This window comes from Gorilla gorilla, chromosome 7 (genome assembly GCF_029281585.2).
Source record: "Gorilla gorilla gorilla isolate KB3781 chromosome 7, NHGRI_mGorGor1-v2.1_pri, whole genome shotgun sequence".
NCBI lineage: Eukaryota > Metazoa > Chordata > Mammalia > Primates > Hominidae > Gorilla > Gorilla gorilla.
The window spans coordinates 38,535,508-38,557,915 of record NC_073231.2 but is presented as its reverse complement, the minus strand read 5'-3'; the positions used below and the strand labels follow the sequence as shown (position 1 = coordinate 38,557,915).

General features: G+C 34.4%; 1 protein-coding gene and 1 pseudogene across 10 annotated transcripts in view; one reads left to right on the top strand and one right to left on the bottom strand.

Moving 5' to 3' along the window:
* Positions 1-4,962: 4,962 nt before the first annotated feature.
* SNX16 (sorting nexin 16) overlaps positions 4,963-22,408 on the bottom strand; it is a 43,415-nt gene continuing 25,969 nt past the window's right edge. For all 10 annotated transcript variants that reach the window (XM_031014117.3, XM_055349424.2, XM_019031873.4 and 7 more), the window contains 4 exons: positions 20,757-20,826; positions 8,474-8,610; positions 7,762-7,881; positions 4,963-6,968 (listed from right to left, as the gene is read on the bottom strand). In XM_031014117.3, the coding sequence (XP_030869977.1) occupies positions 6,872-6,968; positions 7,762-7,881; positions 8,474-8,610; positions 20,757-20,826 (424 nt within the window). In that variant the 3' untranslated portion in view covers positions 4,963-6,871. The remainder of the gene's footprint in view (positions 6,969-7,761; positions 7,882-8,473; positions 8,611-20,756; positions 20,827-22,408) is intronic.
* On the top strand, positions 13,161-14,254 carry LOC101124118 (heterogeneous nuclear ribonucleoprotein A1-like; annotated as a pseudogene).

The following is a 22,408-nucleotide window of genomic DNA, read 5'->3' as shown; positions in this document are numbered from 1 at the left end:
GTATAGGTGAAACCAAGTTTGAATGCCAAAAAAAAAGTGTAAATTTTATAATAAGTGCAAGGGGCAATCTTTGAAAGTTTTTAGGTAGAACAAATTGATGTGATTTAGATTTTTCTAAAAGAACACTGTGGCTCCTATAAGAGGATGGATTATAGTTGGGGCAGAAGTGGAAGTAGAGAGATCAGTTAAGATTATTGTGGCCGGGCGCGGTGGCTTACGCCTGTAATCCCAGCACTTTGGGAGGCTGAGGCGGGCGGATCACGAGGTCAGGAGATGGAGACCATCCTGGCCAACATGGTGAAACCCTGTGTCTTGTAAAAATACAAAAATTAGCTGGGCATGGTGGCGCGTGCATGTAGTCCCAGCTAGTTGAGAGGCTGAGACAGGTGAATAGCCTGAACCAGGGAGTCGGAGGTTGCTGTGAGCTGAGATCACGCTACAGCACTCCAGCCTGGTGACAGAGCAAGACTCTGTCTCAAAAAAAAAAAAAAAAAAAAAAAGAAAGAAAGAAAAAAAAGAAAAAGACTATTGTAATTGTTCATTTGAGATAGTTTTGACAGTGGAGATGAAAAGAAGTGGATAGATTTAAGGTATAAGGGAAATAATCCCCACAATCTCCAACCCTGGAATACATACATAATAGGCCTGCCACAGTTCTCCCTTTTCTCTATAAAATGTGCTGCTCACATTCATGGCACCCTGAATGCTTGTGACTAGCAGCTTCCTTTTTAGGACACCTGGGTATTTCTCTTCCTCCCCAAGAGAGATGGATGATTACCAAGAGTTAGTTTTGTTTCTAAATTTGTGCATATCAGCTGTATTTTAAAAAATTTAAATGTTTGTTAATAGTATATGAACAATACTACTTGAGTAGACTGGAGCCAAACTTTCTGCTGGGTGTGGTCTTCTATCTTTTAAGAAAACAACTAAAATGTGCTAGAATTCTGTTTTTTGACAATCTTTGTCCTCCTTTTTGGCCCTCACATCTCTATAGTTTACGAAGCTTACCTCTATGAATTTACCATGAATATCTGTGCCACATTAACCACAGTGATGCACAGTCATATATGTGGTTTGCTGGAAAGACTTTCAGAAGTTAAGGCACCTTTGATTAGTCTAACAGATGTTTCTCTCTCCTTTGGCTTTCAAAAGAGAAACAACTTTTCTCCTTCGCTAACAAAATGTAAAATATTTTCCCAGATAGATGTTTCTTGTTTCACACAGATTATCCTGTGTAAAGAGCCATATCACTCTGAACTCCTTGAAGGGATCGTGTGTTTCATAATAATTTTTATTAAGTTGTGCAAAAACATGTTTGTCAAATGAACAAATAAAATAATAAACTAATCTTCTGAATCGAGAAACATCTTTGTAAACATTTAATGATGCTATATGCATACCATACTGTTACGGACTGTTTATGTCTCCTTCCCAATTTTATGTTAAAGCACTAACCCCCAGTGTGGCTGTTTTGGAGATAGGGCCACTGAGGAGATAAATAAAGTTAAATGAAGTAATAAGGGTGGGTCCCTGATCTGATAGGAACCATCTAATTATAAGAGATGCAAAAATGTTTGTTCAAAGCTCATGCACACAAAGAATAGATTATTTGAATGCACAGTGAGATGGTGGCAGCCTACAAGCTAGGAGAAGATAGTTTAGAATGAAACCTACCTTGCCATCACCTTGATCTTGGATGTCCTAGTCTTTAGAACTATGAGGAAATAGATTTCTGTTGTATAATCCACCCAGAATGTGGCATTTTGTTATAGCCGTCTGAGCAGACTAATACACACACACACGCAGAATATACAATAGACTGCTTTCTGTTTCATACATATTTTGTTTACCAAAAGGAACCTCAGAGGTAAGGAACTTTGAATGTCAGATATTCTCTCCCCTTTAGCTTTCAAGAAAACCATTTTTTTCCTCCTGTTGTCTTTGCTAACAAAATGTCATAGACATTTTTCATAGACAAGATAGACTTTTCTTGAAAACCTTTTTTTTCTGAAGCTTTAATCAAAAATACAATTTTAAGATAGTCTTTATCTTGATACAATTAACACAAAACCTACAACTTACAGCTGCTTGGCAAGTGGCCAGAGTCTTTGTGATTCTCTTACCCTTCCCTCAGGCTTGTCACAGTCATGTTTGCAGATAGTTGCCATAGGAGCTCTGAACATCACCTGAGATCAAAATGAGAGGAAGGGGGAACGGCCGTATTAGCAGCATTCTTGCCTTATAGGAAAAGACTTCCCAGAAGCTACCAGCAGACTTCTATTTATCTCATTGGTTGTAACTGTGACAGGCTCAAAGCTAGCTGCAAGTGCAGCTGTAAAAACAAGTATTTAGTTTTTATCATTCCTATCTAAGAGGTGGCAAAACAGAAGAGGAATATAAGTATCTGTAGTGTTAGCCAGTGAACAGTCTGCTCTCCAAAGGAACTATTATAGAAGCGTGGACTAGCAGATCAGCTAATTCTAGAGTCCTCCAGAGTTACAGGTTTAATAACCGCAATGTGGGGCTTTACATTTCACACCTTAGCCACTATTTGACTACTGCTAATGTCTTTGATTACAGTTAGCTAGGCTGCAAACATTATTTAAGGTCTATACTTACTCTCAGCATATCTATTATAATAAAACATTATTGAGCATACATTGGTTGCATTGCTTATTATTTTGTGTGGAGATGACACTGATCTAATATTCTGTAAATTATATACATTAGAAAGTGACAAGTGAGGTCTGTTCTAATTTGAGGCTGAAAACCATGATCATGACTTCATACTGTGCTCTAGTCAAAAATCCACCTATAGCTTACCATTAGCTAGCATTTCTAAGTGCATTCCACATTCAGTGATCTTCTTTCAAGGCTTTTTTTTGTTTTTTGTTTTTAAATAGTATCTCGCTCTGATGCCCGGGCTAGAGGGCAATGGTGCAGTCACAGCTCACTGCAGCCTCACCTCCGGTGCTCAGGCGATTCTTCCACCTCAGGAGCTGGGACTACAGGCACAGGCCACCACATCTGGCTAGTTTTTTGTAGGGACGAGGTTTCTCCATGCATGCTACCCAAGCTGGTCTCCTGAGCTCAAGCAATCCACCCAGCTCGGCCTCCCAAAGTGTTGGGATTACAGGCATGAGCCACCGCACCTGGCCCCCAAAATATGTATGTTCTAATAGAACGACTTAAATAGGAAAAAAATTGAAGAAGATAAAAAATAAAGTCATGATTACAACAGAAAAGCATAACCATACAAGTGAACTACAATTTGGCCTAGAGCTGCCCAAAAGACAAAAAGGAGCAACAAAGAGAGCATTAGACTCTTTAAGATGAAAACAAATCCCAAATGCCCATCAAGGATAGACTGGATAAAGAAAATGTGGCACATATACACCATGGAATACTATGCAGCCATAAAAAAAGGATGAGTTCATGTTCTTTGCAGGGACATGGATGAAGCCGGAAACCATAATTCTCAGCAAACTAACACAGGAACAGAAAACCAAACACCACACATGTTCTCACTCAGTGGGAGTTGAACAATGAGAACACATGGACACAGGGAGTGGAACATCACACACTGGGGCCTGTCAGGGGGTGGGAGGCTAGGGGAGGGATAGCATTAGGAGAAATACCTAATGTAGATGACGGGTTGATGGGTGCAGCAAACCACCATGGCACGTGTATACCTATGTAACAAACCTGGATGTTCTGCACGTGTATCCCAGATCTTAAAGTATAATAAAAATAAAATTAGGGAAAACCACTGAATAGAAAAAAGAGAGAAAAACAAATTAGGCTGGTCACAGTGGCTCACATCTGTAATCCCAGCACTTTGGGAGGCTGAGGCGGGTGGATCACCTGAGGTCAGGAGTTTAAGACTAGCCTGACCAATATGGTGAAAGCCTGTCTCTATTAAAAATACAAAAATTAGCCCGGTGTGGTGATGTCCACCTGTAGTCCCAGCGACTCGGGAGGCTGAGACAGAAGAATTGCTTGAACCCGGGAGGCGGAGGCTGCAGTGAGCTGAAATTGTGCCACTGCACTCCAGCCTGGGTGACAGAGCGACTTCGTCCCAAAACAAACAAACAAACAAAACAAAAACCACACAACCCTCCCCTGAAACTCAACTGTTTAGGAGAAGCACATGTTTTGCTGAGATCAAGACCCAAGAGAAGTTTCTCCTATGGGTCTTCATAAAAGGTATGCTATGTGATATATTTAATAGTAGCCATTAGCCTTAAAAACACATGTATTGAAAACATATGTTTTGATGACTGTGTTTGCTATTAGGAGCCAACAGCATAGAAACAAAGCGTAATGCAGTAACAGTAATTCTATGAAGAGCCAAAATGTGCATCAAATATGTAGCTCTCTGAAGATTTCTTAGAGGATAAAATTTAGATTCTTCTGCTAGTTGGGAATACAGACTTGTTTTATCATAATCCCCAAACTCATGTGTTCCTATAAGTAATAAAATCCATTTCAAAACCAAATTATTTTTATATCTAAAGCCACTGTTCCCTTTTAATATCACAGACTGAACTAGACTACATAGATAATTTATCTAAGCATGGTTTTCTAAATAAATGTGCTGTAAATGGCTAATCTCGATGTAGTAGATACATTTTAAAATGCTGTTTTATGGCTGTACTAACTATATGTAAACTTATTTCTAAAAGGTTAAAAGATTATCCACAAAAATGTTATTTCAGTTACATTCAATTTTTAGAATTATTAGTATAGGTTATGTTAAAGTGCATTGCACCTATTCACAAAGACTTTCAAAAAATGATCAGCAATATAAAGTGTAAACCTAAAAAGAAAATCAGACTCATTCTACATCTGTGAAATTCAGCACTTAAATATAATTCAATTTACAATAATTGTAAAAGATAGGGAGAATATAGAAAATGGAGGGGGAAAATGGTATTCAACATATGAACAACACAGCTACTGTTGTAGTGAAAAAATAATTTATTAAATGAACATAATACTGGGAGTAAAATGCATTATAAAAGTAAAAAAAAAAGTAAATTATAAATAATAGTGGTTTACCTAATTAACAGATTTTTTTCTTCATCCTTGAAGAACTTTAAATACAATCTTCCAAAAAGCCAGATTGAAAAAGTGGGTGGTTCACTTTAGAACAGAGAGGCAACACTATAATATCTAGAATTTGGCAAAGATCTGTTATATAAGATACAGAATGGTACTGATTAAATGATTGTTCTTTTTAAGCCTTTTGTAAGTCTAGAATAATAATTTTAATAAATAAGCAGATCAATTTGTTATATTCATTTCTGTCTCTAAGGATAGCAAACATACTTCTGATACACATTGTGAAAAATGTTCTGAGAACATACCTGTGCACTTTGACAAAGACTAAAAATTTTTGGTTATTTGGTAAAAAGTGATCTCCTTTTTACTTCAAAGGTTAACAACAGCCATTGAATGTGTTGATATATGTCAGTAGAATTTTAAACAGCCACACTTTAATATATACATCAAGATACCGATAAACTTTTAGATAGTAAAGAAAAAAATGGAGATTGTTATTCTATTTCCCCAGTAAGTTTCCCTCAGTTTTTAGAAAGCATACCGACTGGGATTGCAAAATGCCAGCATGATTACAATGCTTATTAACAGCAATATGCAAAACAGTGAAAATGGAAAATAAATAACTTCATCCTATAAAAATGAAACAAGGCACTTTTAATGACTGTACACAAAGCTGAAATAAACATTTTTTCATAAAGCTGACTCAAAGACCCTAGGAGACTTTTGTAGAAAGTGAAATAGTAAAGGCACTACATAATTCTTTCTCCTAACTCTACTTACTAAAGAAATCCACCAATTAAACTTGGCACAAAAGAGTTTAATTATCATAAAGTGCATCACTTGGCTAAATATATTAAAAAGAAAATCAGCCATAATACAGTATAACAACATCTTCACACAAATAGAAATAAAAATGCAATGTCAGGAGTCAAGCTAGTTAGGAACTTTGCAGTATATATGGCTTTTTATTTTCTTTTTTATATAAGCCCCTATTTATTTAGAATCTATATTTTCGAAAGAATATGCCTTAACAAAAGGAGGTAGTATTCTGAAAGAGGCAAACTCACTAAATCTAGGTAGAGATAAAGATTGCGTGGAAACTAAACAAATGTAACATATTAATAACTGTGACACTTATTAAAGTATTTTGATATTAATGAATCAGCTTTTAAAATCAAGGCTATCTTATCACTTTAGCTATATGATTACAGCTCTTTCAAGTAGTTTTCCTTTGGTACTAGAAAGTAATTTTTTTTTCTAAAGAGCATTAACATTTCAAATAAGCAAATTTTATTTAGAGATGTAAACATGTAAACATTAAAAACTCAACTAAATTTTATCTTTATTATGATGGTCACTGATTTAAACTATTAATGAAAATATGTCATGTCAGAGATATAAAGAAGAATATATCACCCAGATAGTAACATGCAATTAATTTCCATTTGATTAATATAATTGGTGATTTAACACACATACATATATACACAGTAGTTTGGAGCAATATATAGGCAAAACACCATAATAATTTATGCACAGTATTTAAGAATGTGGGCCTTGATAACAGAATTCCAACAAGATTTTTTTTAGTGTATTAAATATAATTGGATAAAATACAATTAAAAGCAGCAGTGAATATATTTCCTATCTCAATAACTTAAAAAAACTTCTTTATGTAAACTTTATACATGTGCATTCTTGCTCTTTTCTATATATTTTACAGTTCTTGGTTCTTCTTTTAAAATAGTATTTGCCACTCTTCTAAATTTATTGAATAGTCTAAATGGAGGGAACTGCTTGTGATACATTAGTCTTCTTCAGCATCATATGCCACTTCTGCTACTTCTATCTCTGATACAGCATTTTCAGGTTCACTAAAACTTAAGCATGGTTTATTATCAGCTCTGCAAAAAAAAAAAAAAAAAAGGAACATATCAATGATGGGACTGGATACATGCTATTATTTCATTTTCACTATTACCTTTAAAAATCTTCTACCTTATAGAAACAGTATTTACATACTTAGTGTAAAAGTATTTAATGTAAGAGTATTTAAACATTCGATCAGAAATTTGATATATTTAAGTTGTCATTGCCAAGTAAGACCTTTGGAGATAGGTTTTTAAACTCAGCTCTCCAAACTACCATTTACCAATAAAAATCTACTTGGTAATTACCTTTATCAACATAAAATTTTTCTCAGAATTATAGTCGACCATTACCACTAAACTATTAACAATTACCTTGGATTTGTATGCAATAAAAATTCCACGTGCTTTTAAATTCATTACCTTTTCATCATTCCTATTAGGTAAGAAGGGTGGTTTGCTATTATATTATAGTAGCCTACTTTTTTAATGGAAAAAGGGTGATATTGAGGGAGATTAAGGTAATCTGTCAATATTTAAAAAATTAATCAATTACCTGAGTCAGAGGCCAGTTAATGCAGACACAGCTCTAAAGTAAGTAATGAGAAAACTTACAGCCTGATGTCAAAGACACTTTTTATTTTTAAAGTGTTTTTATTTTTAAATATTTTAGGAAGAGCCTAAAATATTTCCAATTCATTCTCTGTTTGCTTAGCAGATTCGTGATACAGTAACACTGAGTTCATAAAAAAAATACTCTATAGAGTATTAGAATCACTTTCCTCCAATTATTCAAGAATTAAGCTATCATAAATGAAATACTATATACCTAGATTCTTCATCCAGGACATCTTGATCAACCTCAAGTGCAGAGGACTCCACCTTTAGGATCTGTTCACCTTCTGTTTCTGACACATCCAGTGATTCTTCAGGTTCTAAAGACAATGTTCTAAAAGTATGTTATAGCAACAAGTTATTTTCTATGAATAAAACAGGCATATGTTTAATGTTGTGAATACAGGTAGCTATAGCAGTCTTTAGCTGTTAAGCCTTAATGTAGTTACATAGCTAATAAACAGCTCACTTTGGAAGTCAACAGAGAAAATTAGTAGCTATGATTAATTTAAAATGACTTTGGCATCAATTCAAGATATGCTGATGAGATGGCAAACCAGAGCTTTCATATGTGAAAAGCTGGCATAAATGCCTAGAAACTAAGATGTCACTTAAATAAAATAATGGTATTCCATTTAATAATGATTATTTATTTAATAATGATTTAACAATGATTAAAATGAATAATGTTTACCTTGTTGAACAGTTAGTGGCTTATTTTCCTGATGTTTCCCATCCTTCAATGTTCAAAATTTATTTAGCAAAATTATGCTAAATAAAGCATAATTTTCCCAATGAAGTATGCCAAAAGCCTACAACTTTCAGAATCAGAAAATTCCTAAATCATATTAAAATATAAAGGGCAGTTAGCCCAGAGTATTAAGGGTTGAATTAGTCAGAGTAGAAATGCAAGTATCACAACACACCTGATTCTGTTCTCTAAAGTGTCTATATGAAGTTGCTTCTCACTGAGCAGTTTCTTTAGTGATTCCATCTCCTTTTGTTTTTCAAGTAGTTCTTTCTGTAAGCGGTAGTTTGTCTCTTCTAAAGTTTCACAGAATGCCTTAAAAAAAACAGCAAACAAAACTAAACACATGCAGAAAAAGAATACAATTAATTACAAATGCAGTATCTTTCTCAAGAGCATTATTGAAGAGTCAAAGAACATAGATAATCAAAATAATAGTATGAAACTCCAAATGATTTGTTCTCTACCCTCATCTTTTTAGGTCACTGGTATCTTAACTTTAGTTCCCATCCACCAGGGGGACATAACTACAAGTTCTTTTTCTTAAGACTTATAGTAGTAAGCTAGTGTGCCTGAAGTGAGTATGTGATATCCCTCTAGTGTAGAACTGGGATAAAAAATAATTGGCAACTACTGCTTTAGTTTTTATTCTCTTTAATCTACTTTTGCCTAGTCATACATGATTACACTTAAAAAATATCAACTTTGGTTGATGCCATTTGTATTAGCTCAGTAGACATACTACTGTTAACAGCGTTTTGGTAATCTTGACACTTGGGTTGCAGTACCAGGATGGTACAAGAAATGAGGAGTCAGGTACATTTTGGGAAGTAAGTGACAAAAAGTGATAGATTCAGGAATAAAGCAAAGACCCTAAAGAGCCTATTAATAAGAGTCACTCAACAACACAGAAAAACATCAAGAAAGATTGTCTCAATCTGGTTTCTAGGTGGGCGAGGTAAAGTCTCACCTGAAGAATCTAATCTAAAAAGCCTCATATGGATTTTGGGAAAAATAATGTATCATAAGGAAGACAAATAAAAACAAATATATATATATATATATATATATATAAAAAAATACAAGATACTGAGGTTGCAAATACCAAAATCAAATAGATCTCTGAAACACCAGGAAGACAAACCAGTTTACTATAAAATTGTAAGACAGTAGGGGACTGGGAGTAGATGTCATAAAACAGTCTATGTCAAAGGCAGTGGAAAACACTTTAAAGCACTGAGAAAAATAACTATCAAGGTAGAATTCTACACTCAGTTAAATCATACTTCAAGAATGAAACAAAATTAAAAGACATTTGAACATCAAAGATCTAAGCATTACCAATACACATTCACTGAAAGAACTATTAAATTATGTACTTTAAGAAGTAGTTAACTGAATCCCAAAAGAAACAGTAAGATGAAAGTAGGAATGGTGAGGAATGAAAGTGACAAAGACTTAGGTAAATCAAAAGAAACATTGACTGTGTGAAATAATAATGATGGCCAACTTTGAGGAGGGCTGTAAACAATCGGTTTCCAATATATGAGAACATATGACCATTAAATAAAAGACAATGACTACAGAAATTAAAAACCAAGAGCAGAGAACAAAGAGAAAAACTCATTAAATAACATGAAAGGAAAGAAAGGAGTAAAAAAGCATTTTATAAAGCAGAATCAAAAGCACAAAATAAAATAATAGAAATAAATACAAATATATTGGTCATTACCATATATAAAATAAACTCAAAACTTAACAGATTTTTCAGATTGTATTAAAAAAAACTATGATGTTTAAAACAGCCATATTTAAAATACAAAAGTAGAAACATACTTAAAGGCAACAGACAAATGTTAGCCTTTTCTCCCCTACCAAAAGTTGTAGTTTTCTTAATATCTGACAGAATGCAGTTCAAGGTGATAAACATTATTAGGCACAAAGAGTCTCTACCTAATAATAAAAGTAATAATTCACCAGGAATATTTTAAATGCATAATTACAAGAAGAAATTGAACAAATCCACACCATAAGGGGTAAATTTGACATAACTCTTGGCAATTAATGGATTAAACAAAAAAATGAGTTAAGATTAAAAAAATTTTAACAATACAAATTAGTAAGTTTGATATGATGAACATATATTGAACTGTGAGTCTAACAATTAAGAAATACATATTCTTTTCAAGCACACATGGAAAATTTAGAAAATTTATCACATATGTGCAGATCCCAAAGACTGCAGAACACTGTCAACAATAACCAAGAATTGGTGTCAGACAGAACATAATCTCCGAAAAAAATGCAAATAGACTAAAAAACAGTCAATAATATTAGAAAAAAGTGCTTGAAAAATTAAAGAGAATTCTAAATTTATGGAGCAAACAAGATAATAGGAACAATATAAAATATGAACGAGAATGAAAATATTAAGACTTGTGAGATGCAATTTGACTGTTATATAAAAGAACTGTATAATACTAGAAACAACTGAGAAAGCATCCAATTAAAGAAGTCAAAGAACATACTAAAACCAAGTATAAGAAAGGAATTAAGAGACAGGAAAAGAATTTAATCAAGAGACTCAAAAAGGCAAAAAGTGGTTCTTTGAGAAGACTATTAAAATACACCAAATCCAAGGAGAAAAGACTAGTGGAAAAAACAGTGAGATTCAAAGTGGATATATAACTAAAGATATGTTAAGAGATTTTCAAAAGTCATGTGATACTACTAAGAACAACAGTTTTGCGGTGTCTCACGCCTATAATCCCCGCACTTTGGGAGGCTGAGGCGGGCGGATCACGAGGTCAGGAGATCAAGACCATCCTGGCTAGCACAGTGAAACCCCGTCTCTACTAAAAAATGCAAAAAATTTAGCCGGGCGTGGTGGCGAGGGCCTGTAGTCCCAGCTACTCCGGAGGCTGAGGCAGGAGAATGGCGTGAACCTGGGAGGCGGAGCTTGCAGCAAGCCGAGATAGCGCCACTGCACTCCAGCCTGGGCCACAGAGCAAGACTCTTATCTCAAAAAAAAGAAAAAAAAATGTATTTTAAAATCTATACAAAATGGTCAAGTTCTAGAAAAATACAGATTCTCAAAACTGAAACCTCCCCAAATAATCTGAATAAACTACAGACATTAAAGAAACAGAATCAGTTGTTAAAAATCTACTATAAGACAAACTAAAGAAAATATCAAATCCAGATTGTTTTACAGGTGAATTCTAACAAACATTTAGGGAACAACCAATATGCTTTTATTCAAATGGTTCTGGATAACAGAAAAAGAGGGACTATTCCTTATTTTATAAAACTGGTATAATTTTGATGCCAGACCCAACAAAGGGCAGTAACAGAAACAAATATTACATATGCCAAAATTCTAAATAAAATCATTACAATTCAAATCCAGTAATTAAAAAAATACGCTGAATTTGAGTTAATCTTATAATCAATGTTTTATCAACTGAAAATTTATGAATGTAATTTACCACACCAATAGATTTAAAAAAACCCATATGATCATCTATACAGATGCAAGTGAAAGCATTCACACACACACACATCCCTACAACCTCTTAGCAAACTAGAAATAGAACTTCTTTAATCTAAAAACAACAATGAAAACAATAAACAAATCAACATAACTCACAACTACCACCAGCCTATAGAAAACTCCATATCCAACAGCAAAATACAGGATCATTTTCATTAAAGTTAGGATGAAAGGAAAAAGGATGCCCACCACAATGGCTTCAATTAACCTCCAAAGAACCTATCTAGCAAAATAATACAGAAAAATGAAATGAAAGATATTAAGTATTAGGAAAAAACACATTGTTAATATTGCAGTGGATATGATTACCTATATGGAAAATCCAAACAGATCTATAAACTAATAAGAGAATGTGACATACAAAATAGATATATAAAAATCAATAATGAAACTAGTAACTTAGAATGTAATAAAAATACCAATTATTTCATCAACAAAAATGATGAGAAATCCTATGGCTTTCCCTAGATGAAAAAAATGTAAACTTTTATTGAAGAACTTAAAAAAAAACCCTCTATATGCAAAGATCTATTAATAGGAAGATTCAATACTATAAAGATACTCATCAAAATTAATAAATAAATGTATTAAAATTCCAAACAAAATGGCAATAGGATTTTTTCATGGAACTCACAAAATTGTTCTAAAATTCATATGGAAAAGTGAATAGCCAGTTTGGAAGAATAAGGGCACCCTTGTTCTGCCAGTTAATAAGATTATTTAATTATAGTAATTAACACAATATAGTACCAGCAGAGGGATGAGACTACTAAAAATGAACCGAGTGGCCAGGCACGGTGGCTCATGCCTGTAATCCCAGCACTTTGGGAGGCTGAGGTGGGCAGATCACCTGAGGTCAGGAGTTCAAGACCAGTCTGGCCAACATGAAGAAACTCCGTCTCTACTAAAAATACAAAAATTAGCTGGGTGTGGTGGTGCGTGCCTGTAATCCCAGCTACTCAGGAGGCTGAGGCAGGAGAATTGCTGGAATCCCGGAGGCAGAGGTTGCAGTGAGCCAAGATGGCGCCACTGCACTCCAGCCTGGGTGACAGTGTGAGACTCTGTCTCAAAAAAAAAAAAAAAAAAAAGAACTGAGTGACCATAAACAGACCCGTTCACACTCAACTATTTAGAATAGAAGAATTACTAATTAGTGCGGTAGGGATGAACTTTTAAATAAATGAGGTTGGGATCACTGGTCATCCATACAGAAAAAGTTAAATCAATTAAAAGATCTGAGGTCAGCTTGCTCCTTTCTGCCCGTGGATGCCGCTGAAGAATCATCGTTAAAGTCTCTCTTCTCCCTCCTGTCATGTCTAAGTCAGAGTCTCCTAAAGAGCCCAAACAGCTGAGGAAGCTTTTCACTGGAAGGTTGAGTTTTGAAACAATTGATGAGAGCCTGAGGAGCCATTTTGAGCAATGGGGAACCCTCAAGAACTGTGTGGTAATGAGAAATCCAAACACCAGGTGCTCCAGGGGCATTGGGTTTGTCACATATGCCACTGTGGGGGAGGTGGATGTAGCCGTGAATGCAAGGCCACAGAAGGTGGATGGAAGAGTTGTGGAACCAAAGAGAGCTGTCTCAAGGGAAGAGTCTCAAAGACCAGTTGCCTACTTAACTGTGAAAAAGATATTTATTGGTGGCATTAAAGAAGACACTGAAGAACATCACCTAAGAGATTATTTTGAACAGTGTGGAAAAATGGAAGTGATTGAAATCATGACTGACCAAGGCAGTGGCAAGAAAAGGGGCTCTGCCTTTGTAACCTTTCACGACCATGACTCCATGGATAAGATGGTCATTCAGAAACACTATACCGTGAATGGCCACAACTGTGACGTTAGGAAGACCTGTCAAAGCAAGAGATGGCTAGTGCTTCATCCAGGCAAAGAGGTCGAAGTGGTTCTGGAAACTTTGGTGGTGGTTGTGGAGGTGTTTTCAGTGGGAATGACAACTTTGGTTGTGGAGGAAACTTCAGGGGTCATGGTGGCTTTGCTGACAGCTGTCGTGGTGGGGGATATGGTGGCAGTGGGGATGGCTATAAGGGATTTGGTAATGATGGAAGCAACTTTGGAGGTGGTGGAAGCTATAATGATTTTGGCAGTTACAACAATCAGTCTTCAAATTTTGGACCCATGAAGATGGGAAACTTTGGAGGCAGAAGCTCTGGCCCCTATGGTGGTGGAGGCCAATACTTTGCCAAACCACGAAACCAAGGTGGCTATGGTGGTTCCAGGAGCAGCCATAGCTATGGCAGTGGCAGAAGATTTTAATTAGGAAACAAAGCTCAGCAGGAGAGGAGAGCCAGAGAAGTAACAGGGAAGCTACAGGTAACAACAGATTTGTGAACTCAGCCAAGCACAGTGGTGGCAGGGCCTAGCTGCTACAAAGAAGACATGTTTTAGACAAATACTCATGTGCATGGGCAAAAAACTCGAGGACTGTATTTCTGACTAATTGTATAACAGGTTATTTTAGTTTCTGTTCTGTGGCAAATGTAAAGCATTCCAACAAAGGGTTTTAATGTAGTTTTTTTTTTTTTTTTTTTTTTTTTGCACCCAGGCTGTTGATTGCTAAATGTAATAGTCTGATTGTGATGCTGAATAAATGTCTTTTTTTTAATGTGCTGTGTAAAGTTAGTCTACTCTGAAGCCATCTTGGTAAATTTCCCCAACAGTGTGAAGTTAGAATTCCTTCAGAGTGATGCCAGGTACTATTTGGAATTTACATACAACCTGCTTGGGTGGGGAAGTCATTGTCTTCAGAAACCTTGGTGTAGTTGAACTGATAGTTACTGTTGTGACCTGAAGTTCACCATTAAAAGGGATTACCCAAGCAAAATCATGGAATTATTGGTTATAAAAATGATTGTTGGCACATTCTATGCAATATATTTAAATTGAGTAATGGTACCAGATAAAATTATAGGTGGGAATGAAGCTTGTATATCATCCATTATTAGGTGTAATCAATAAACAATTTAATTCTCTTAAAAAAAAAGACTGAGTGTGAAAAGCAAAAGTTTATACTTATTAGAAGGAAATTTAGGAGAAATATTTTTATGTGCTGGTGTGTAGGGAAGAACAAGAGCCATAGAAAATGTGACAAAGAATGTGGAGCAGGAAATTTACAGAAGTCCCAAACAGCTACTATGGAAGATGCCAGACCTGGCTGGTAATCAAGAAAATTAGGCTAAAATAACAGTAAGATATTATTTTACACCCATCAGACTGACAAAAATTAAAAGATTGACAATACTTGTATTAGTGGTGATATAGAGCAAAAGGAAAACATATTGTTGGTAAAAGTACAAACTGATATAACATTTGGGGTGTAATTTTAGCATATGCAGTGAAGTTGAAGAGGAGAATATCTAACAATGAAACAACTGTATTCCTAGGAAAGTACCTTTAAAACCTTGGGTTTCTTCCAAGATTAACATCCACCCCAGTGAGGGAGGTATCTTAGGAAAGATGTATATAGGAATGGAGACTGTCCTTAGAATAGTCATTGGAAGGCTATATTGATATAAATTTCCTTCTGGGATAGAGATCAAACAGTTCCATCAGGACAGGAAAATCTGCTAGCAAGTGATTCTAAGAAAACAGCTTCATTACATATTACAATTTAGGTGAGAATAGATGGCTTAAGAATTCTGCTTTAATTATTTGTACTTATAATTCATATAAAATATTAAAAACTATAATTTATTTCTAATTATAAGCTATTCATTAATGTTAATATAGTAAGACCTCATTTCTTCCAATTATATTATCTCCATACAAGTAATAGATTTGAATTTTCCCAAAAAAAGGTAGACTAATTTATATCCCTAACCTTAATTCCCTCTTTTAGTATAAGTATATGAGGGGTAGAAATGACTACCTTAAATAGGGAACAGAGAAAAGTAGGTTAAAGATTTGCCGAACTGAGTATCCTTTGATTAAGTTTAATTTTACACTCCAAGAAATGTGGGTTAATAAGTCATTTTGAGATTTTTCTTAAAATGAGAGGCTGCTTAAGTAAGTCTGCAGACAAAAGAGATATATATCTCATTAGGTTACTGTAGATTTTACTTTGAAGGAGAGGAGCAAACACAGAATTTCTTCATTCACTGTTCAAATAAACATATATTTTCAAATACACCTGTAGGAAAATGCATTTATTTTAGAGAAAGAGTCTAGGAGGTACATTCCATATTACTCTGTTGAGCGTATAAACTTAATATTGCCTTGGTGATTTATTTAAATCAGTGGTTCTACATCAGGAGCAATTTTAAACTCAGAAGACACTTGGTAATGTCTGGAGACATTTTTACTTGTCATGAGTGGGTATGCTATTGGTGTCTAATATGTAGAGGCCTAGGATGCTGCTAAATATTTTCAATGCACACGTCAGGCTGTGCTCTAGCCTCGGCCACCAAAAAGTTATCCGGCCCTAAATGCCGATAGCGTGGATGAGAAATCCTAACTCAAATCAGCTTCCACTCTTCCCCTGCCAAGTTATGATACTTGACAATACTAACTAGCATATATTTTGAACTAAGAACACTAAAAAGATATTCAAATTATTATTTTTTTGTAAAAGGGCTAATTTAAAAATTAAAAAATGAACTGAAGGCTGTCTTGCAAGAAGAAAGAATACTATACTTTAAAGGAATAAAAATCCTGGAATCCTTGAGCTGGAAAAGGAGTGATAAACACTTAGCTTTTTTAGCCCAATGTTCACTTAAAATAGAACTTAATTTTCTAAACAGATTCTAAATCAAACAGACAAAATGGTAGCCGAAAGGCTGAATGAAACCCAGAAGCAATGATCTAGCCAGGATTTAATAGGGAGTTCTGGGAAACGATATATCTATGGGGCCTTGATAAGCTTTCCACATATCCTGGGACCCAAGCCACACAGGACAACAGAGCCCATATGTGTGTATAGAATAGGAGATGGGAAAGGATTCAGCAGAAACTAAAATCTACAGCATACTTGAAAATGACCTTAACTTTAAATACACTCCTTAGACTATATACAGATCCATTACCAGAGTGTAAAAATCTTACTAGTTTGAGGTATATAAGCAAAATTTATGACCAACTGTTGACTGAACATTAAGCTATGCAGAAATACAAGAAAGCCAGGCTTAAAAATAAAATGAGGAAAAAAATACTGAGAAAAGACACCAGTGACCACACATTGTTGAGGAGACAAACTTCACAGATTTAGTCCAGGCAAGTTACTAAACAGACAGACAAAATAATAATAACCACTATAGGAGACAGAGATTAAGAATCAAGAGTTGCTACAGTGTATCACCTAAAATATCTTGTATTCAAAAAAATGTATAAAACACTCAAAGAAACAAGGTCAATCTAAGCATACTCAGGAAAAAAGGCAGTCAATTGAAGCTATCTCTAAACGGCCCCAAATGTTAGATATATCAGGCAGTGATTTTTAATGCAACCATTACGTACATGAAATAAACTAGAAAAAATTGAATTAATGATAAGGATAATGATAATGAGTCAACAAATAGAAAAATCTCAATAAAGAGAAAGAACAGTTAAGAAATAAGCAATTCAGAATTTTGGAGTTGAAAAGCACAGTAACTGAAAAATTAACAAGAGGGGCTCAACAGGAGATTTAATATGACCGAAATATAAATCTGTGAATCTGAAGATCAATAGAAATTTTCAATCTGAAGATCAGAGAAAAAAGCAATTGAAGAAAAATGAACAGCACTTCAGAGACATTTTGCACAACATAGGGTATACAAATATACAAGTAATGACAGTCCAAGAAGGAGAAGGGAGAGAAAAAGGGAGTGAAAAAGTATTTGAAGAAATAATGGCTAACAAATTCCAAAGTTTGATATAAAACATTAATCTGTCAAGTCAAAAAAGCTCAATGAAGCCAAAGCATGGGAAACAGAAAGAGATCTACATCCCAATACATCATAATCAAACTGCTGAAAGTCAAACAAACAGAATATCTTGAAAGCAGCAAGGGCAAAATGGCTCATCATGCACATGGAAACAATATAAAGGTTGATTTTTTTTTATCAGAAATAATAGGGGCCAGAAGGCAGTGGAATGACACATTCAAAGTGCTGGAAGAAAAAAATCTGTCAGTAAAACTATCTTTCAAAAATGACCATTTCCAGCTAAACAAAGACTGTGAGAATTTGCTGCTAGCAGACCCGTCTTACAAGAAAAACTAAAGGAAGATTATGAGACTGAAAGGAAGTGATACCAGATGATCACATCAACCTCCAGGAAGAAATGAAGAGGGCCAGAAATAGTAAACATGTGGATTAAATAAAATAATCTATGAAATATATTTTCCCATTTCTTAAGTTCTTTAGAGCACAAAAGACTGTATAAAGAAATAATTATTGCACTGTATTGTTAGGTTTATAAGATATATGTAAAATAGATAACAATAGCAACACAAAGAAAGAGGGAGGAAACGGAGAGATATTGGAGCCAAGTTTATATTTCACTGAAATATAATACCTTGAGCAGTCACTGAAAAATAAGAAAAAGTAAAAAATTCTACAGAAGAATCAAAATGGCATACTAAAAATTATTTTACACAAGATAAAAGGAGGAATGGGATGGAGACAGATGAGAGAAACAAAACAAATTGCAAAATGGCAGATGTAAAAGACAGATGTCAGAAAGAATAACAGATCAAGACCCAATTACACGCTATGTAGAAGGGATGGATCTTGGGTTGAAAGATACAAACAGATTGAAAGTAAAAGGATGGGAAAAGATATGCTATGCAAACAGTAATGATAATAGAGCTGCAGTAAACAAGACAGTATCATACTGGCACAAGGACAGGAAAATAGATCAACAGACTAGAATTAAGAGTCCAGAAACAAACCCTTCTTTTCATGGTCATTTGATTTCTGACAGAAGTGTCAACATAATTAAACAAAATGAACTAAAAAAAAATTAAGATAGGTATAGGAACTTAAGACCCTTACCTAATACCTTAAAAAAAATTAACCCAAAATAGACCATAAACCTAACTGTAAGAGCTAAAATATAAAATTAAAAATATATATATGAGAAAATATTTGTAATGTTGGGTTAGGCAAAGAGTTTTTATAATACAATAGTAAAAGCATAAGCCATTTAAAAAAGTGATAAAATAAACTTCATTAAAATTAAAAACTTTTGCACTTCAAAGAATGCCATTAAGAGGATGAAAAGACACCTACAGACTGGAAGAAAATATCTACAAATTGTATCTCTGATAAAGGATTAATATCTAAAGTAAAGATTTTATAACTGAATAAGATAAACAGCCCAGGTTTTTTAAAAAATGGGCAAGACGTGAACAGACATTTCATTGAAGAAAACATGAATGGCTAAAAAGCATGTGACATGATGATCAATATCAAAAAAATCATTAGAAACATGAAAATTAAAGCTATAATGAAATATCACTACCTATCCAAGAGAATGGCTATAATCCAAAAGGGAGATAATATCAAATGTTTGTGAGGACATAGAGAAACTAAAACTCTCGTACAGTACAAGTGAGAATAGAATACAGCAACTTTCAAAAACTTTATTGGTTTCTTTAAAAAGTTAAACTTGTTACATGATCAAACACGTCTACTCTTAGGGAAGTAGAATTTCTCAGTCCATGAGAAATAAAACCATATGTTCACACAAAACATTATATGAAATTGTTCATAGCATTACTCATAATACACAAAACTGGAAACAATCCAAGTATCCCTCAATGGGTGACTGGATAAACAAAATGTGGTATATGCAAACAATGAAAAACCATTTAGTAATGAAATAATTATAGAGGATAACATGGAATACCCTCAAAAGCATGCTAAGTGAAATAAATCAGGTGTAAAAGATTATAATACTGTATATTATATATTAGGCAGACTGTATATATAAAAGTTATGTATATGGTAAACTAATACACACACACAAACACACACTGTATGATTTTATTTATATGAAATATCCAGAAAGGGCAAATGTGTAGAGAATGAAAGCAGATCAGTGGTTGCCTTGGGCTGGAAGTGCAGACTGACTGCAAAATGGCTTATAGGAATTCTTTTTGAGGTGATGAAAATATTCTAAAATTGGGTTACAGTGATGATGGTAACTGCTCTATAAATTTCCAAAAAAGTATTAAATTGTACATTTTCAGTAGAATAGCAAACAACAAATTGGTGAATATTATGGATGAAAATATTACTCCAATAAAGCTGTTTTAAAAAGGCCATGGCATTCAATCTAACACAAAGAACTGACTCAGCTTGAATGAAAACATTACAAACCTACCAATTAAATCTGTTCCATTTAAATGCCATTAAACATTTGGGGAAAAAACTTGCATAAAATCCTAGCTAATCTACTATTACCAAATCTGTTTTGTGAATCTAGGCTATTGCTTCAAGAAACAGGACACTTTAACACGTCAATTAATGTAATTTGAGAAGCATCAGGCACAAGCTAAACCAATAACAAGATAATCACTCCTATCCCTGAAGTTTTAAATTTGATTTTAGCTGTACATTCCTTATTTTGACACTCAAATGGAAGAAAACTCAGTTTACACATCATAGTATTATTAAATATAAAAAGGTCCCCCAAATCATTTTTTTGAAACAGTAAAAATAATGCAGGATTTAATTTTAGAGCTTTATTGACTATAAGACATATATGAATTTTTACTTTTTCACTGAGCTAAGTCTATGTATTTCACTGAAAGCAACCTTTGACTCAAACATTGAAAGCTTTCTGTGCAAAACTACCACAGCCTGAAATTATAATATTTTGCTGTTTGCTATTCCATCCAAGAAACAATGTAGTTATTGTACTGTATTATTTGTTCCTCTTTTCATGTGCTATATAATACAGCACTTACCCTGCTTTCTTCTAGGCTATCAAATGGACCCGGTGGATCATCCAAACAAAGAAATTCTCTCACTGCAAGGCTTTTCAAAGGGAAAAAAAAAATGATCTGAAGTACAAATAAGTTTGCAAAAGATAGCAAAAAGCAAAAGTTACTTTGAAGCTGTACAGTGTTTTAAACAAGTTGGTTATGTGTTTTCATACAAGTAACTAAATATAAATATAAAACTATAGAAGATGCAAAGATCTTAAGGTGTTTTCTAAGATCTTAGAACATAAATATCACAAATTTATTGTTACATACAAACTATAAAACATACTTCACAATAATGGTTCAAGAGACCAACATAGTGAATAGCCTCTTTATGATTTTCAAAGAAATATTAGTCTGAACTAGTCTAACAGTCATTATCCTTTTATGAATAAATGCAATTTCTAATTTATACCTCACTTGTTTTTGTTTCAGTAGATGCTTCTAAAGTGACCGAAAAGCATTTACTCTCAAACAAGTTAAAGACTGACCTTGCAATCATGTTTATTATATTAATTTACTTAAATATTTTCCCTAGATAGTTCGAGAGAAAAAATTCTAACCATCCCATCTCTAAATGACCACAAATTTTAAAATAGTTATTAAAAAATGATATTGTTATGCTTATACTTTGCTATTATCAGAGAAACAGGTTAAGGAGGTAGATAACCAAACTTCCTTATAATAAAAATGCCTCCCTGCCTTTATAAAAAGCAAGTTTGGACTGTTCAACCGAGAGACAACTCTATGTACACATCAAAATATAAATGTGGATCCTTATTTTAGATTTGCAAAATAAAATCTTTACAAATTTCCTTTTACAAAGGATTTTCTTTTCTTTTTTTTTTTAAGATGAGTCTCGCTCTTGTTAACAGCCCAGGCTGAAGTCTGGAGTGCAGTGATGTGATCTTGGCTCACTGCAACCTCCGCCTCCTGGGTTCCAGCGATTCTCCTGCGTCAGCCTCCCGAGTAGCAGGGATTAGAGGCTCCCACCACCACACCCAGCTAATTTTTGTATTTTTAGTAGAGATGGTGTTTCTCCATGTTGGCCAGGCTGGTCTCCCACTCCTGACCTCAGGTGATCCGCCCGCCTCAGCCTCCCAAAGTGCTGGGATTACAGGCACGAACCACCGCGACCGCACCCAGCCAGGATTTCTTGATACACTACAAAAAGGGGATGTCAACTTATGCTAAAAAGGGAATGGGGCTTTTGGTTTCAGATTAGGCCAGACAGGTTGATGATGTCAGGAGGTGTCCATGAAGAGTTAAATGGAATTTTACATATCTTATTGTATTTAATATGCTCACATATTCTATTGTATTTAATTTTCACGACAATCATGTAAGATTAGGATAAGTATTGGATCTTCATTCACAAATGATACTGAATTTCAGAGAGGTGAAATTACTTGCCTATTGTCAGAAAGTGCAGGTGGTAGAGCTGTACTTTCAATCTGTTCCCTGAGTGTGAATATGTATCCTTTTCTACCTTTAAATTCTTTTGTCTTATGCTTTGGTTCATTTGGATTCTCCTTGCTGGACACTTCTCTCTGAAAACATCTGATTTATCTGCATCCCTCTCTAGTCGTGGCCTCTAGTAGAACACTGCAGTTGGCTGATAGCACAGAGTAGAA